Raw genomic sequence first — 17,472 nt, forward strand, 5'->3', positions numbered from 1 at the left:
GTTCGGTCTGTCTCGATCGGGCGCTCGACGGTCCAATTAGCAAAACCGAGACCGACCATTTATAAACGGGCCGGGCTCAAGCCCGACACGTTTAATAAACGGTCCAGACCGGGCCGATTTATAAACGGTCGGTCCCGATCGGTTTAGTCGGGTCGGGCCACGAATTGACACCCTTAGGTAGATGAAGGGGAATCACTATTTTGGGTAATTTTGTAAACTCAAACATAATTTTGTGTTTTTTAGTTAACTGAAACACAAGTTGGGTAATTTTGTAAATGAAAACCCAAAACTGGGTAATCAAGTAATTTTTCCTACTTTATTATGTTTTTTTATCCTATAGAATGAAAAAACGCCAAAAATATTTTTCCAGATAATTACCAAACGCAGCCTAAATGACAGGAGAGAACCTCTACATAAAATACAAACAGATAAGATAAGTTCCAAACCCGATTGAAGTCTGGACTTCAGCATTAGGATGGACATTCGCCAGTAAATAGCACCACAGAGAATAAACCGGCGGCCGGACCTGCATGGTTCAGAAAATTGCCACTCGCGGCCCGTAGAGAGATCCTCGCCTAAATGTTGACGCGCGTTTTTTTCCCCTTTCTCACTTCACCCATGGACGATGGAGGACTCTCTTATTCGCCTTTTCCTCTTAAGAAATCTCACATCCTTTTCCCTTTATTCCTCTCTCTCTCTCTCTCTCTCTCTCTCTCAACTGTGTGACGCTTTGAAGCTCAGAATAATCGGAAAATGTCGGATGCTGCAAAAGGAGAAGAGTTCGAGAGGAAAGCTGAGAAGAAACTTAATGGCTGGAATATCTTTGGTGGTTCTAAGTACGAAGACGCCGCTGAATTGTACGAGAAGGCTGCTTCTTCCTACAAACTCGCTAAATCCTGTAATCTATCTCTCTATTCTTTATTCCAATCGCTTTTGATTCATATTGTGTGTTACATTTCGTTGTGAATTCATAGACACGAAATTCTTATGTGCTTTCTCGTTATCATCCCTCGTTTTTTCTTATCCAATTGGTTGTTGTTGATATGGGGTTTGTATGGATCATTTTCTAAGAATTGGTTCCTTGATTAGATGTTTGCGGATCCATCTGTGATTGATCTAAAAGAATAGTCTTCTTTTGGGAGTTCATCCTATTGGGTGAAAGACTCGGTGCAAATGCATGTAGGTTTAATTTTATGATTTGGATCGCTATTTTTTTGTTGTTTATTTAGATACAATCATTAAAAAAAAAAAAATCATCTTTTTATGTCTTTGTTTTTGATAAGTAGGGAGGGGGAAGTAGATAACAGCCTCCGGCTTGAACTCGAAGACCTCCTGGTGAGTGGGCTTTTTGCACACCACAGCTCACCCACAGCTCACCAACTGCGCTAGGCATGTCTTTACCCATGAGAGTCTAAATTATTCATGTTGTGTTTCTTCTAAGTTCTTGAAATTTGAAAACATGTTACGGGGACTCTATGAAACTTATAGGAACCTATAGAATTTCAGTAAAACATAGCATAGATATTGTCAGGAAATGAAGAATGGATGAAATAACGGAAAAAAGTAATGGACAACTATAAAATAATGACAATTTGGGTAAGCAAAGTATATACTGATTGACATGTCTGTGACCAAATGTCCTTGTGGTGGTTGGTTCAGTCCAGTTATGCTATAAACTCCCGCCTTCCCGGGCTGGGGGGGGCTTTTCCATTTCTTTCTTCTTTTTATTTTGGTGGTCTCTTTGGGTGTAAATATAACTTTAAAATTATTGAAGTTTCATTGCCTTTGAAAGAAAAATGTGCCTTCTCAAGAAAGTATGAATTGTTTTTTTTTTTGGGTAGCCCTGTTGCCTTATTTCTTGCCCCAAAAGATTTCCTTATCTTAGAATCGAACTTGAACTTGGACTTACAGAATACTGTCACAGATTGATATCTTCCCTCTAGTTTGACTATAGTTCTTTACAGATACTGTCACAGATTGATACCGTCCCTGTATTTGGACCATAGTTTTTTTTTTTTTTTTTGGGTGAATAAATAAATCAATACCAAAGGAGAAGAAAATACATACAATCCCCAAAGAAGGGGGGGAGAAGAACAAAGACCCAAGAGCTTAAGAAGAGACTAGGGACCTTATAACAGAACTAGGGAGCTCCCAGAAAGCTACAATGTGGAGGTTTCTAGGGGAAGGGGGACAACTAATAGCAAAATTAGAGATCTTAGCTTTAACATCAAAGAAAATGGAGTTCCAAATCTTTCCGAGAGGCCGAGAGTTGGTGGCACATTTCTTGTGATTTCTTACCATCGAATCTGATTGATAGAAGCGCAAAAAGCTAGCTTGCCCACCAGGTCACAAATAGTCTTCCCATGGAATATCATATCCATCCATATCCACTCTCTATGGAAAGGAATGATAGTTCTTCTCGACGACCAGCATTTGGAGAGGACAAGATTTTAGATGGCGGAGGAAACAGGGCAATCAAAGAAGAGATGCTCGATGTCTTCCGGGTCAGACCCACAAAGATAGCAAACAAGGGACACGGGGATCCTTTTCTGAATAAGGAATGCTTGCGTAGGGAGGCAGTTGGTGAAGACTCTCCAAGTCGTGAAGCTTTGCCTGGGAATGTGGTGTTTGAACCAAATGAGCCTATGCCAGGGGGCTGGGGCCCTATGAGATCTAACTAGGTCTCAAGCAGACTTGACACTAAAAATCCCATTTGAAGTGTGGATCCAAATAGTAGTATTACTCCTAGATTGACCTGACACGGGGGGAGGAGTAAGGCCGTTCCCGATTTCGGCCAGTTGGGGAGAGGGAGAGTCCGGAAGTGCCCAAGATCCTGAGGAGAGGATATCATCAACTATAGCTTTCTTAGGAAGCCTAGAACTATAAATGCTACGAGCACTGAGGATAGATGAGAGGACTCCCATATGATGCCAGGGATCATGCCAAAGAGAGATAGAGGAGCCATCCCCAATATGAGAGGATATAGATCTAGTAGCAACGGTTCGGAGGGAAAGGATCTTTCGCCATACCCAAGAGGAGTCAGAAGGAGTGTGCATAGACCAAAAGGTTCCCCGCTTTACCAGATAAGAGTAGACCCAATCAACCCAAATACTCTTCTTCTTAGAGGCCACTTTCCAGATGAGTTTTAGAATTCCTGTGAAGTTGACATCCTTTATACGCCTGAGACCCAACCCCCCTTCTTTTTTGGGGAGGCATATCGTAGCCCAGCTTATAGGATGCTGGAATCTTGATGATTCACATCCTTTCTAGAGGAAGGCAGCAAAGATGGATTCCAGCTTTGATATTATGGCTTTGGGCAACTCGAAGATTCTAGACCAATATATGTAGGATGCCTGAAGAACAGCTCTTATGAGCACTAATCGCCCGGCGAATGATAGAGGTTTCCCTTTCCATAGCTGAAGCTGCTTCCTGATAAGATCCAGCATCGGAGTACAATGATGGGCAGAGAGCCACGCAGGAATAAGAGGCAATCTTAGGGCCCGTTTGATAACGTTTCTGTCGTTTCTGTTTCAAGAAACGGCAGAAACATAAATTTCCGTTTCTAGAAACAGAAACGGAATTGAAGGTGTTTGATAAGTCATGTTTTTAGAAGTCGATAGTAACCAATGAAAGAATGGCCACAAGTCGTTTCTAGAAACGGCGAAACAAAGTTCAACTTGTTTCGCCTGGGTCGTTTCTTGAACCATAAATAAGTAAAAATTTCTATTTCTATTTCTAAAAATAAGTGAAACGGAACAGTTTTATCAAACGCTTTTTACTCCGTTTCTGCTGTTTCTGGAAACAGAAACGGCAGAAACGTGTTTCTTGATACTGTTATCAAACGGGCCCTTAGATACTTGACTGGAAAGAGCCCCCAACATTGTATCCATTGTTCTTTAAATTCAACTCGGATTACTGGGATCTTGGTCTAATTGGATTGTTGGAAAAACCTCTCATAACCTTGATGTCATGCAAAATATTCAAGTTTTAGGGCCAAAGGATGTGAAGAAACAGAAGATTTAAAGCAAATCCACAGTATAGAGTTTAATCACCCACGCCCACCCCCCCCCCCCCCAAAAAAAGAACAAAAAAGAAAAAAAAAAAAGAAAAAACGAATGTATAGAGTTCTAAAAGTAGAACCAAGAATTGTGCTAGAATCGGCCACCCCAAACAAACCCTTCAAATTTTACTAGATTTTTTATATTTATTTTTGTTGGGTGTGTGTGTGTGGTGGTGTGGAAAAGGACTGGACTAATATGTGTGAAGATACAATTACTAAGCCTAAAACACCAAATCCACTTTTGCTACCAAATAAGAGAAGTTAAAATGATGTCAAACGCCACACCCGTATCCCTAGAAGGCTTATTAGTTCGCACGCAGCAGCTGTGGAAGACGTCGTCCTTCTTCGTTCAATCCTACATTGTTGCTCTCTCTCTCTCCCTCACCCTCACTCTGGCTGGAATGGAGTTGGATTTACTAATCGGACAGAAATAGGAGTTTGATGGGTGATGGAAGGGTGGGTGCTCCAGGGCTCTCTCCTGATGCTCTCCTCACTCACTTGGGATTGCTCTGCCTGTTGGTGGAGGAAGTTCTGGGCTTTGCAGGCTTCTGTAGTAGGGGTGATCGCTGCTCCACCTACTTCTACTGACTTTGTGGTGGTGTTAGAAGAGGGGAAATTCTGGTTTCCATCTTGCTATGGACGGTTGGAGTTCACTCTACTGGTTTGGGTGAGAAGTGAGAACACTAATGCTGGTGTACCTGTAGTCATAACCAAAACAAGCTCAGAATGAGGGTGCTAGTAGGATGAGTGGGTGGAATACCTTATTCTCGCAGGGTCATGTGAGGGAGGAAGGGCTGCCACTTCATTTTGTAGAACCTAAGCAGGTCGACGGCAGGCTTTTGGTCCTTTGTCTGGAGCTTATAGTTAGGTCAGAAATGACAGTATGGGAAAATACCCTAGTTGGGCTATTTTATGGGAAGGAGACCGCCTTTCTCAATGGTGAAGGAATCTTTGTTCAAACAATGGAGAATGTTCAAATGAGCTTGAGATCTTGGTGCCTGATTTTGGAATCTTTTGTGTTCAAATTCAATATAGAGGATGACAAATTCAGAGAGATGGTGAAGGGGATTTGGTATGTGCAAAGGAAACAAATTGTGTTGAGGCTGTGGTCACCCTGGTTGAATATGGCTAGGATTTCTCTTTCCTTTGTCCCAATTTGGGTTAACCTGCCAGCCTCGCCAGTCCATCTTTGTACGGAATAAGCTTTAAGCATCATAGCATAGTTATCAAGGAAAGAAGGCAACCAAGGCGCTAGAGGATGGTAAAAGATTAAGACGACGCCTAGGCAAACGGGGTGCCAGTCCAGGCTGAACCGCCTTATCGCCTAGGCAACACCTTGATAACTATGCATTATACTCCTCTCTTTATTAATAGATGGACCAAGTCAAAAAGTAGATTATCATTTGCAAGGTTGTGTGTGGAGGTGGCTGATGATAAGGACCTTGTGGAGAAGGTGGAGATCTTGGAGGAGGGAGGATGTTCTTGCTCTCAGGTTGTAATGTATTATTGGCATTTGGTCCGGTGTTCCCACGACAACTTATTTGGGCAGTCTCTTAATCATTGTGCCTTGCACGTTAAAGACCCAAGGGATACAACACAAGGAGGCGTTTCTGCTCAGGGTACTTCCAGTACAGCTGAGGGGTTTAAGCAAGAGAAGACAAGGAGGAGGAAACTTCCGGTGGGGCCTTATTCCAGTGGTCCAGAGGGGCAGGTTGGGCCAAGCTTCATTTCACCGGAGATTGTAGAGATGACTAGCATCGGTAGAAGAAGGTCTCTATCGATGAAGGTGGAGTGTCCTTTGCGGATCAGAGGTGGTCCCCTATTCAGAAACCTCCACCCCCTGGAATAGCACTGCACAGGCTGCCCTTGAAGTTGAAGCTTCTACTTCAGGTAATGGGAATAGGTATGAGGCTATGTGAGAGCTGGATGGTGTCGGGACCTCTGAATACATTGATGGGGAGCTTGATACAAATTCTGAGATTGACATTGACCCTACAGTGTAAGGGCAGGCTTTACCGGAGGGGGTGGGTGAGATGGTTCAAACTATTTTGAGAAGGGGAAGACTGGGCCTGGCATATTGCCTTATTCATACAACACCCTGTGCTCAGATGCACCAACAGAGGAGGAGACCAGGCTGGCTGTTGTGGGGGGAGGGTCCATCACAGACTGAGGCTGTGAACTGGGCCCCTTGGTCTCCTTCGCCTTGCCCCTGCCCCTTGTTGAGGCTCCACCTTTCACTGGTGAGCTTTTTGTGGTCCTCCAGTGTGTCAGTCCCATTGACAGTAGCATTTGCATGAAGGATTCCTCTGTGGATATCTCTCCCTCATCTAAAATGGAGCCTGTGGGTGACGATCTCATTGCCAACCTCCCAATGGCTCATGCTGATGGATTCCTCTACGGTCAGTCGTGCATATGGATTGAGTGAGTCCTTCCATTGCTTCAAAGAATCATTGTGGGGTCTGGATGTTTCCTCCCAAAAATCGAAGTGGGAAGAAGGTCAAATTAGTTCCGTCAAGTTCTCACCCTCCTCCACTACCAGAGTCAATAGAAGTAGGTCCAACCGCCCAAGTGAGGGGTTAGTAGGGTTGTGGTCCTTTGACTTGTCCCCTCAGTCGGCTAGGTTATCTTGGGTAGGCCCAGGTGTCTGGCTGCTTTGGGCTGGCTCTGTCCTTGTATCCTCTTTGGATTTCCCTTCTAGCTTGATTCGGCTATAGGGACAGGCCTTTTTTTGTTGTGAAGCTCTCTCCATTTATTTATTTTTATTAATTTTCTTATTTTTTCCCTATTCTCTCCTCCATTTTGGGGGTTGGGTTTCATTGAAAAGTTAGGGTGTAAAAGTTGGTAGAGGTCAATCGATACCCTCTATATTCACTTCATATTATTAGAAATAAAAAGGAAATTACATTAATGCTCCCTCGCAAGTTAACATGCGCATATGGGATTTCTAATCTATTTACCGTTATACCATCACAGCATGGACTTCTAACACTCCCCCTCAAGTTGGAGAATATATCTCATGCATGCCCAGCTTGCTCAATTGGGTATGCGACTGCAGTGTGTTGATTACTTTGGTGAACACATCAGCTAGTTAATTCCCTGTCTTTACAAAGAGAGTACTAATGTAACCGGAGTCAATTTTCTCCTTGATGAAGTGCCGATCAATGTCAACATTTTTTGTATGATCATGTTGAACATGATTATGGGCTATGCTAATGGCAGCATTGTTGTCATAGTACAATCGCATGGAGCTTTCAGTCTCAAACCCCAATTTTTGGACAAATCTCTTCAAACATAGAAGTTCACATACTCCATGTGCCATGAGTGAAAGTGGATCCTCAACCACTTTAAAGGAAAGACCTGCATCGACTCCCTTGGGAAGCTTGCTTTTGGTGTGTCGGTATCATATATGGAAAGAGCACAACATCAGGCTTTGGACAGGTAGCTCTAGAACTCAAGAGCAAATTTTGGACTCAATCATTTTTGAAGTGCACTCCAAAGTCTCTAATGGGCTGTGCCTCTACTCTGAACGAAATCGTCATGTTGCATCATCTTGGGACTTATCTTTAGATCTTTGCTCGATGCCTAGATCTTCTCTTTGATTCGGCCTTTGTTTCTTTCCTTGTGTTCAGGCTTTTGCATATATTTTCATTTTTTCTCCCCCCGTTCTTTTCCTCTCCCCTATTGGGGCTGGATGGTCTTTGCGCTGGTTGAATATATGCCAATTCATCCCCCCCTGACCAACCCCGAAAAAAAAAAAAAAACAAAAAAAAAAAATCCCTCTCCTCTAGATTCACTTGACATTAGAAATAAAAGTGAAATTTCATAAATGCCCCCTTACAAGTTAACATGCACATTTGGGCTTATAACATTAATCTATTTACATTATACCCTCACTACATGGACTCCTAACATTGATCTCCTTCCATTGTTTATGATGCTCTTCTTCTGCATTTGGTTTTTTGTATCTAGGTTATGGTTCTTGCTCTACATCATATAAATAGAATGATCTTTTTCCTAAGACCATTTTTTTTTTTTTTTTTTTTTTTTTTTTTTTTTTTTCTGGTGTTTGGATGCGGGGGGGATTAGCGCAAGATGTGATCTTTCACGCTTCAAAAAAGGATTAGTCATATGGTCCTGATAAGAATCCTCCCCCTTCATAGGTAGTGGATTTGGGTTGATATGATTTATGCTGGATCCTCTATTTGCGAAACTACTTGTAAGATCGCCTTCTGCGTTGGAATGGATCTTTGAAGATGGACCTCCAAGTCCCACTTGTTTGACAAGATTTGGAACGCAATCTCTTTTGGCTTTAGTTCTAAGCTCCTCATTCTTCCTCATAAATCTGTAAGGGATACCCTAAGGAACAGGCTCATTGTTGTTTCCTAGGGTCTGTCCTCCCCTTCTTCCCCTTAGGGCATGTTGCCCGCTTGGCTTAATGTAGCTTTTCTTCTTGTTTCCCCTCGGGCCTGTATTTCCCCCCCCCCCCTTTTCTCTTCCCTCGGTAATGAATTTATTATTCACCCCAAAAAAAAAAGATGGGCTTGTTGAATGGGTGACATTTGGATGAGGCCTGGATAAAATAATTGCTGCTTTGTAACAGTGTTGGCACATTCATTTACTTGATGATTGAATTTTCATTCTCAGTTTTCTATTGGTGTTTTAAGTTTTGAAAATGTGCTCGTCTGTTTTCTTTTATAGCATTTGACATGCTGTTGTGAAGGCAACGACCATGTGTGGCCTAGGCAGTTAGGAGTTCCCTGTGGGTTTAGGTGATCCCAGGTGGTTTGAGCTAGATGCTCACCTAGATTTCCAGGCAGTTGCCTAGGAACAGGCATGCGTTCAAGCACCATAGCTAGGAGACAATGTAAGGAAAAAAAAAAAAAAAAAAACCCTAGACTGTTATTTGTTTTGATCTGTGTGCCACATATTTGTGTTACGCTGTATCATTTTTTCTAAGAAATGTAAAGATTCTGCTTATTTCTTTTCTTTAATTGTTCTGAGCATGTGGTATGTATCTCTTTTAATTATATCAAATGCTTGACATATCATATATGAGAGTGGAAAAGAGGAAAGAAAACTCAAATGGTGTCGAGGAAGCTAGAGCCTGATCTTTTCTTCTCTTAGCCTGTGTACGAGATTTTCCTTAAATTTTTAATATTATAGTGTCATATTTTGATTTAAATTTGGTATATAAGGAATTCAAGCAATATGGGCTGAAGTTTGGCTTGTTTAGTTCCTGGGCTAAGCAATGCATGGAAGACCAGAGGGTCTGTCACCTAGGCTGGGAAGGCATTTTGACGACTGTTTTGAATTTTCTCAAAAATAAGTTGAGTTAGCTAGTTAAATTTTATTACAGATATAACAAATTCATATTATATGCTTGTTAAAACCTCTAATATATTGGTTTTTCAGGGGATAAAGCTGGAGCTGCCTATATCCAAGTGGCTGATTGTCATTTGAAGGTACTGATGTATATATCATATGGCTAAGCACTTGACTTCTTATTTAATATTTTTTTTTTCCTTTGTGACTCTGTTAATTGTTCTCTTGTTCAGTCAGAAAGCAAGCATGAAGCTGCTTCGGGCTATGTGGATGCTGCAAAATGTTACAATAAAACCTCCCCCAAAGGTTATTTTGCTCTATACGCATAAACATAATTAATTAAATTATGCAATTTTTTTGTTAAATTTCTCTATAAAAATGTTTTATCATTTTAACAATCTTATTCAATTTGTGGGCTATGGCTGCTTTCAACCTACATATTTAGAGAATTAGAATTCCTCAATCATATTGGCTTTCATAAAACAGCCAGCCATTAGGATTAAAGAACCTAAACAAATAATTACTTGCTAACATTAAATAAAAATAGAAATAAACTAAGTAATCTCCCACACATGGTAATAGGAGCTATCATTTTGTGAGTTTGTGACTAAAACTCTTTAAATAAAGAAAGAATAAAAGACTGACCTGGCTAGGACTTATTGGTCCTATCCCAGCCAATAGGATACAAGGACTAAAATAAAGAAACTGTTCCTAAAAAATAAACCGATGACTGGTCTTTGAGAGAGACTAAACAAATCCCAAACCTGGTTTGGCTGAACTAAAAGGTCCAGTTCTAGGGAACTGTTGGCTGCTGAATGGGCCTGGTTCCCTTTCACTTCCTCCTGCGACTGTAGGTGTATTGTGACCAATCTGCCTCAACTGAAAGCATTCGTCCTGACGAAGGTAAAAGAGACATGTATTGGTCGTAGAGGTTCTAGGTTGAGCTGTTTGAAGTCATCTGCATGAATCCATATGCAACTAGACAATGGACATCCCTTCCACTTGGCAAGGAATGAATAGTAGCCTCTGCCATTTCACATCATAGTGTACATGTCATCAACCACATCTTCAATCTCATCCTTGAGTGGTGTAACAAATTGAGGTAGCCAAAGGGCACATTCTGTTTCGCCCTTATCTGAATGATGACTCATATAAAGAGTTAAATCAGCCACATTAAAGACATTGTTGATGGCCATTTCTGGTGGCAAATCGAGGACATGTACATTAGGGCCAATATTCTTCATCATCTATATAGGACCATCTTCCATGGATGAAGCTTAGTAATGGTGCTAGAAGCAAACCTCTCCGGAGTAATTTGAATCATTACTGTAACTTTGGGATGGAACTCGACTAAACGATTGTGACAATCAGCCGTAGCCTTATAGCCTTATAGGTGGTCATTGTTAAGAGCAGTGCATTGGTATACTTCAGGGTGCACTTCAATGATATGCCGGATAAACTCTTCTGCCTCGGTGCTGACTTGTGCATGAGATGAAAGGCAAACCAAGTCTATCGGCCACTTGGGCTGGACTCTGAGCACAACCTCAAATGGAGTATGAGCCATAGTGTGATTAACCAAGTTATTATAAGAGAACTTGGCTATATCGAGTATAGATGATCAGGTCTTGTCATAATTTCTCACAAGACACAATATAGGACATTGCCAAACCCAGATTCACCACTTTAGTCTATCCGCCTTTCTGTGGGAAAGCGTAGAAAATTGCAGCTTCGTATTCGTCTTCAATTACACGGTCTTGCTGAAAGCGTAGAAAATTGCAGCTTCGTATTCGTCTTCAATTACACGGTCTTCCAAAAATAAGTCATAAACTTACATCAAGATCCAAGATGATCGACTTTGGTGATCCATGGATACGTACCACCTCTTTGTAGAAGAGGGCTGCGATGTGGCTCGCATCAAATGTCTTCTGACTCAGTATAAAATGGGCCAGCTTGGAAAATCGGTCAACCACCACGAATATGGAGTTGTGCTTCTCCCCAGTAGTGGCAGGCCAAGCACAAAATACATGCTGATATGAATCCATGGTGTCTGAAGAACGGGGAGTGGGAATACATTCCCTTGTTTTGCTTTGTCCCTTTCGCAATCTGGCACGTGCAACACCATTTGATCACATGCTCTACATCTTGCTGAAGGTGTGGCCAATAATAGCGATCAGCCACCTATTGGAGGATTTTGACACACCCAAAATGTGCACCCAATCTTGCTCCTTGCAATTCCAGAATAAGGTTTTGTTGTAGAGATGATGTAGGGATGCACAATCGAGTACCGACGAAGAGAAAAACCATCATGTTGGGAGCGTGTTTGGTATCTCTACCCCCTTGCTGTTATGTCTAATTTCACAGTCGAGTAGTTAGGGTGTGTAGGGTATCTTTGATGCATAATTGTCACGGCATCTAAGTGACCCAAGGCGCTGGAGGGGGGTTTGGATGCAAGGCACCCGTCTAGGAGATGCCTTAACAACTATGCTTTATGCAATCAATACTCATGGCATGTGCTGAAAAGGGTTGGTACCTTTTTGCTCAACACATCAGCCACTATGTTCTCCTTTCTTGCCTTATACTGTAGAGCAAGTATGCCATCTATTTGGTGTCTCATACTCACTGGCTTTGAGAATGTAGATGCTTCAAAGCCTTGTGGTCAGTACATAAGATAAATTCCCTTTCGATCAAATAATCCTCCAGTGCTTCAACACTTGTACCACTGCATATAGCACCAAGTCATACATCGAGTATTGCTTCTTTGTGTCGTTCAGCTTATCACTGTAGAAGGCTGTAGGGTGACCTCCTTGCATGAGAACACCACCAATGCCAATGTGAGAAGCGTTTGTAGCCAACTCCAATGCTCGATCCAAATCAGGTAGCTGTAGGACAGGTGGCTCTGCCATGTACCATTTGACAAGTGTGAAGGCTTTGTTTGCTTTGAGGGTCCATTCAAACTTTCCTTTGCTCTTCAGACACTTGGTGATAGGTGCCATGATGGAGCTGAAGTCTTTAATGAAACATAGATAGAAATATGCCAATCCATGGAAACTTGCACCTTGATAAGTGTCTTAAGGGAGTAGGCCAGTCGACAATACTTTGAACTTTCTCCGGATCAGCCTTGACATCCTTCGATGACACTATAATCCAAGGAAGATCACCTTGCGCAGCATGAAGGAGCACTTCTTTAAATTGATAGAGTTTTTAACTTCTAATACTTGTATGACATGTCGTAAATGAGCGAGATTTATCCTTACTGTAAATTAATATATCATCAAAATAAACTACAAGAAATTTGCTGATGAAGGTGTGCAATACTTGTGTCATCACCCTCATAAAGATGCTTGGGCCATTGGTGGGTCCGAGTGGCATGACTTTTCACTCATACAAACTATCCTTCACTTTGAATGTCGCCTTCTATTTATCACCAGGACAGATGTGGATCTGGTGGCATCCACTCTTCAGATCGATCTTTGAATAGATCTTGGCACTAGACAACTTATCAAGTATGCCGTCTAGGTGGGGGATCAGAAATCTATATTTATGTTGATATTATTAACCGTTAGATCATAGTTGTCAAGGCGTCGTCTAGGAGGTTTAGATGGGGTGTTGGCGATTATTTATGTCAGATATCATTTAAATGGTTTCATTTACTTAGATATTATTCGTAAATAAGCAAATGCCCCCTATTTGAATCCACTAAAAATAGTTTCAAAATCAAATTCCAAAAGGATAAAATGTCAACCCCCCAGTCCAAGAACAAAAACTAGATTTTTTTTGTTGTGGGGGCAATTTTCGACTTTCAAATGCTTGGGGTTTTCTCAAGTCTGAAAATTTTATAAATCTTATCATGGTAAAGCATTTCTAAAAACCAAAAGTGCGGTAAAACAATTTTTAGTTTTGGTGTCCATAAAATTATTTTCACTCAGGCGATTTTAATAGCATTTGCAGAAAATAAGTGTTTGATTGGGATATAAACTTTGTCATTACAACTTAGACCTGCATATTTGATGAATCTGTTCGCTTCGTGGCCCTTGAACGTTCCTCCTATCTTATCTGGACCCAGGTTTTCTAAGGTCACTCCTCAATTTGAGCTTTATGGCATTAGCTTATAGCTGGTGTCCAGTCTGGTTATGATTACATAGTGATTTTTCTCGAATAAATTATGAACAATATAGTAAAGTGGATGGAAGGGAGAACTCTTCTCTGCCCTTAGCCTTTAGGTTTCTTATAGTTTTTGGAGTTATTGATTTGGTTCTTAGTTGTAGAGTTGTTGGTTCTACTGCTTGTCACTTTTGTTCTTTGTGTCTTCATTGTTTGGACCTCCATAACTTCCTCGCTTCATGCCAAAGTTTTCATATGCCTTATTGTTTGATAATATTATATCTATCTTAAATTAATTTTGTAAGATTCTATCCCTTCATGAGATGATTATCTATGTTTTCTTCAGATCAACATCATATTGGGTGAGTGATGCCATTCTTCATCCTGAGTATGGAACCTGAACTGCATGAAAGGGTGCACCTCATTTCGCAATTCTGTTCAGATTTCTCCTTTGGTCTCTATTTCTTTGAAACATTGTCCTTTTCCCTATTGTTTCTGATAAAACCTTTAATTCTTCTCAAGGAGAAAGTTACGTTACTCCTTCTGTCCTGCAAAGACAGTTGTTCCCATTTTTGGCTGTCTCGAATGCTGTGTCTCAAAACATGTAATGAGTTTTGTTAACTAGACTATTTCCCCCCCCCCCCCCCCCCTTCCCCCCCCGTATTTGTTCCCACATTCATTTATTGCCCAACCTGAAAAGAGTCAAAATATGTAATGGGAGGAAAATATTGAGAAACAAGAGTGTTTGATGCGTTAATCACTCCTTAAACTTTGAGCTTTTTCAAAGGAGAAAGCCATTGCAGGACGGAGACAGTAATTGTTTTGAATCTGAATGACAATTTCTCCTCTATTTCAGTCGTTTTACCTCATGGGATTAGCTTTAGTTTATTTCAGCTGAAAGATCTTCTTGCTGCTTACTGCTATTGGGTGCTATGCAGAGGCTATTTCATGCCTGACTAAGGCTCTCAATCTTTTCAAGGAAATTGGCAGGTTTAATATTGCAGCTAGACATTGCAAGGTAATTCTCTACCAATCAATGACACCATTTTATGTTAATTAGATACTGCTTGTTTGGTTGTGGACCTGGGTTTAGAACTCATACCCCTAAGAAACCATTTTGTGCTTAAATTTTTTTTTTTATTTTCAATAATTCCCACAAAAAAATATCTCTGGCCTCTCACCTCTGGTGAAAATCGCACCTTCGGAGAAATACCATGGGGACTGCATTTATCCTTTAAGTGCCCTGTTGGCTGCAATAAATTTGGAATTTTGAATCAGGGAAACCTGCACACACATACACAATGGGGGAGGGGACAGCGTTCTTGTTCAGCTCATTGTATAGGATACAGTTGTATTGGGACTCCTGGCAAATAAGCTCTTGAATAATTTTTTATTTATTTTATCTCTTTTTGACTGCTGACGTTTTTTAATGTCCTTGTACTATGGGACTGCAATCCTTTTTTTTTCAAGTTTAAAGGGGAATAAATGGAAATGTAGTTGAATCAATTCCAAAGTCAGCTGATGTCTTGGCCGTTTAATTTTCATTTTCAGGAGATTGGAGAGCTTTATGAGCAAGAACAGGATCTTGAGCAGGCTATTGCTTTCTATGAGCAAGCTGCTGATTTGTTTGAAAGTGAAGAATCAACAACATCTGCCAACCAGTGCAAACAGAAGATTGCTCAATTTGCAGCACAGATGGAACAGTGAGTCATCATTTCTTTTAGTTATAAATAGTTCTTTGATATCTTGTCTTATTTGTTGTTGTACTGGTAATCATGTTTCTACCCAACAGAAGGTAACCATGTGGAAATATGGTATTCTTTTCCCCTTTCCATGAACCATTTACTTATCCTCAATTCCATTATTTAAATAGATCTTTTTCTTATTAGCATGATATTCACATCTTTAACATACATAAAAGATCCTGATTACCCCATAAGAAGGGGAGGGAGGAGTGTTTGTGTGACTCTGCATGTATACCCTAAATTAAGGTTCATGAGGTACATCATTGATGCAGTTAGTTTTGGGAAGATTTGGGATTAATTTAGTACTTTGATTTGCTTTCTTTATTGTTAGTGTAGGGTGTGGTCAAGGTAGTAAGGAGATTCAATTTCAGATTTCAGTTGCTAATTTAGGTTAGTTTCCATTTTAATTCAATTTTAGATTTCAGTTGCTAATTTAGGTTAGTTTCCTTAATTGATGTCATTTTTCCTTTTAAGTAGTCACGTAAACAATGGAGATTCCAGTTTTTGAGTTTTGAGAATTGAATGCTGGTTCGGCTGAAACCTTGGCTGCCATGACCCATACCTCTCTCTTGTTTGATTTTCTCTTCTCTTCTCTTCTCTTCTCTTCTCTTCTTCCTCCTTCCTTCAATTGCTTTATTTACTTTATTTCTTCTCTTATTATTCTTTTCTCTTCTCTTTGCTGTCGATACTCTGTTCTGGACTATAGTCACAGGTTCAAAGAAAGCTTGCTGTCTATACTCTGTTCTGGCGATGATATCAGGGTTATGAGAAGTGTTGCAGAACCATTAAAACCCATCGATTAGATCTGGGATTTGAGTTGAAGGCAGCCAGTACCTAGGCGACTTACCCCCTTTGAGCTTCTGGTCTTCATGTCTCTTCTGTGGTGAGAAACCAGATCAACATTACAGAACTGAAACCCTAACTTCCGCCAGGTCCAGCTTTAGAGATTCATCTTAGGCTTAATATTTCATAATCTGGATGGGTATTGGTTGGTTTTCGGAGTCCATGGGGTTAGCAACTTCAATCTGAGTTGCTCTTCTGAATTTGTTCAAGAACACAACCTTCCATAAAAGCAACCCTTCAAAAAGATTTGCGTGCAAGGTTTTGGACCCACAGCTTGAGAAGAGGCCACTTCGGTTGTTTGAGTACATCTACAGTTTGGGCCGTTACAATACCATGTGTCTTGCTTAGTCACCACATTGGCGCATTGCGACATTCTTCTAGGACGACCTTGGCAACAACATGCGGGCGACCTTGGCAAAGACATGCTGGTATTCTCTACGATGGTGTACGGAACACCATCAAGGTGAAGCAAGGAGGCCGTACGTACTTAATAATGCCACACGCATTATCAGATATGCCACGTTGGCGACTGACTCCTGCTTCAGTTACACGTCAACCTACTCTCCCTCCTCTTGGAGTTATGTTCCTGTCATTTGCTTTGAGATACGTGCCATCTTATCGACGAGCAATGTACAAGGGTATCTTGGGGGCATGACCTAACTCGACGGAGTTGAGTTCTTCTAAGACTGGGAGTGTTGATGCAGTTAGGCCCGAGAAGATTTGGGATTAATTTAGTACTTTGACTTGCTTCCTTAATTGTTAGACTTCAATCTGAGTTCATGGTTCAAGTGCACCGAGATCTCACTATTTCGAAAAGGCGAGTTGGCGTAACAGGCGAGGTCAAAAAATGACCAAATCTCGACGAGATCTCGGTCGAAATCTTGACTCGACCAGTTTCGGTTCATCTCGGTCCAATTTCTGGTTTGGACCACATCATATAAACAAGGTTTCGACCCCTTTAGGAGAGATATCTCGTTGGTTTTGCCTCTGGGACCTATTTTTGAGAGAAAAAACACAATCTGTGGAACATTTGTTCTTTCTTGGAGATCTTCACTCTTAGTTGTGTTGAAGCAAAGATATTCAAGATTGGTGGTGGCTTTTCTCCTCAAGAACACTAAGGTAAAAATTTCTTCCCAAACCCTTATTTTTCAAAGTAACATCATCAAATCTTGTTTCTTACCATTGGTTTTTTTATATGTAATGCTATTAAGGCTGATCTATAGATTCATGGAAGTAAAATTAATTTTCTGTTTTTAAATTAATTTTTTTATTTTTCTGTTATAATAAATGCTTTTCTTGCAAAAAAAATGAAAAAAATATGATTTATATATGATGTTTGGTACTCAATTTTTTATATGTTGGTTACCAAAGACTGATCTAGAGCCTCATGGTGTCCATTTT

The 17,472-nt window shown here is 40.8% G+C and overlaps 1 protein-coding gene across 1 annotated transcript in view; it reads left to right on the forward strand.

Annotated features, from left to right (window-relative positions):
* The first annotated feature begins 481 nt into the window (after positions 1-481).
* Positions 482-17,472, forward strand: part of LOC122065967 (alpha-soluble NSF attachment protein 2-like) — a 36,643-nt gene continuing 19,652 nt past the window's right edge. Inside the window, exons 1-5 of the mRNA XM_042629794.1 lie at positions 482-898; positions 9,473-9,522; positions 9,616-9,688; positions 14,422-14,501; positions 15,035-15,186. Of these exons, the coding sequence (XP_042485728.1) occupies positions 754-898; positions 9,473-9,522; positions 9,616-9,688; positions 14,422-14,501; positions 15,035-15,186 (500 nt within the window). The 5' untranslated portion in view covers positions 482-753. The remainder of the gene's footprint in view (positions 899-9,472; positions 9,523-9,615; positions 9,689-14,421; positions 14,502-15,034; positions 15,187-17,472) is intronic.

The sequence above is a fragment of the Macadamia integrifolia genome, unplaced genomic scaffold (assembly GCF_013358625.1).
Source record: "Macadamia integrifolia cultivar HAES 741 unplaced genomic scaffold, SCU_Mint_v3 scaffold2165, whole genome shotgun sequence".
Lineage (NCBI taxonomy): Eukaryota > Viridiplantae > Streptophyta > Magnoliopsida > Proteales > Proteaceae > Macadamia > Macadamia integrifolia.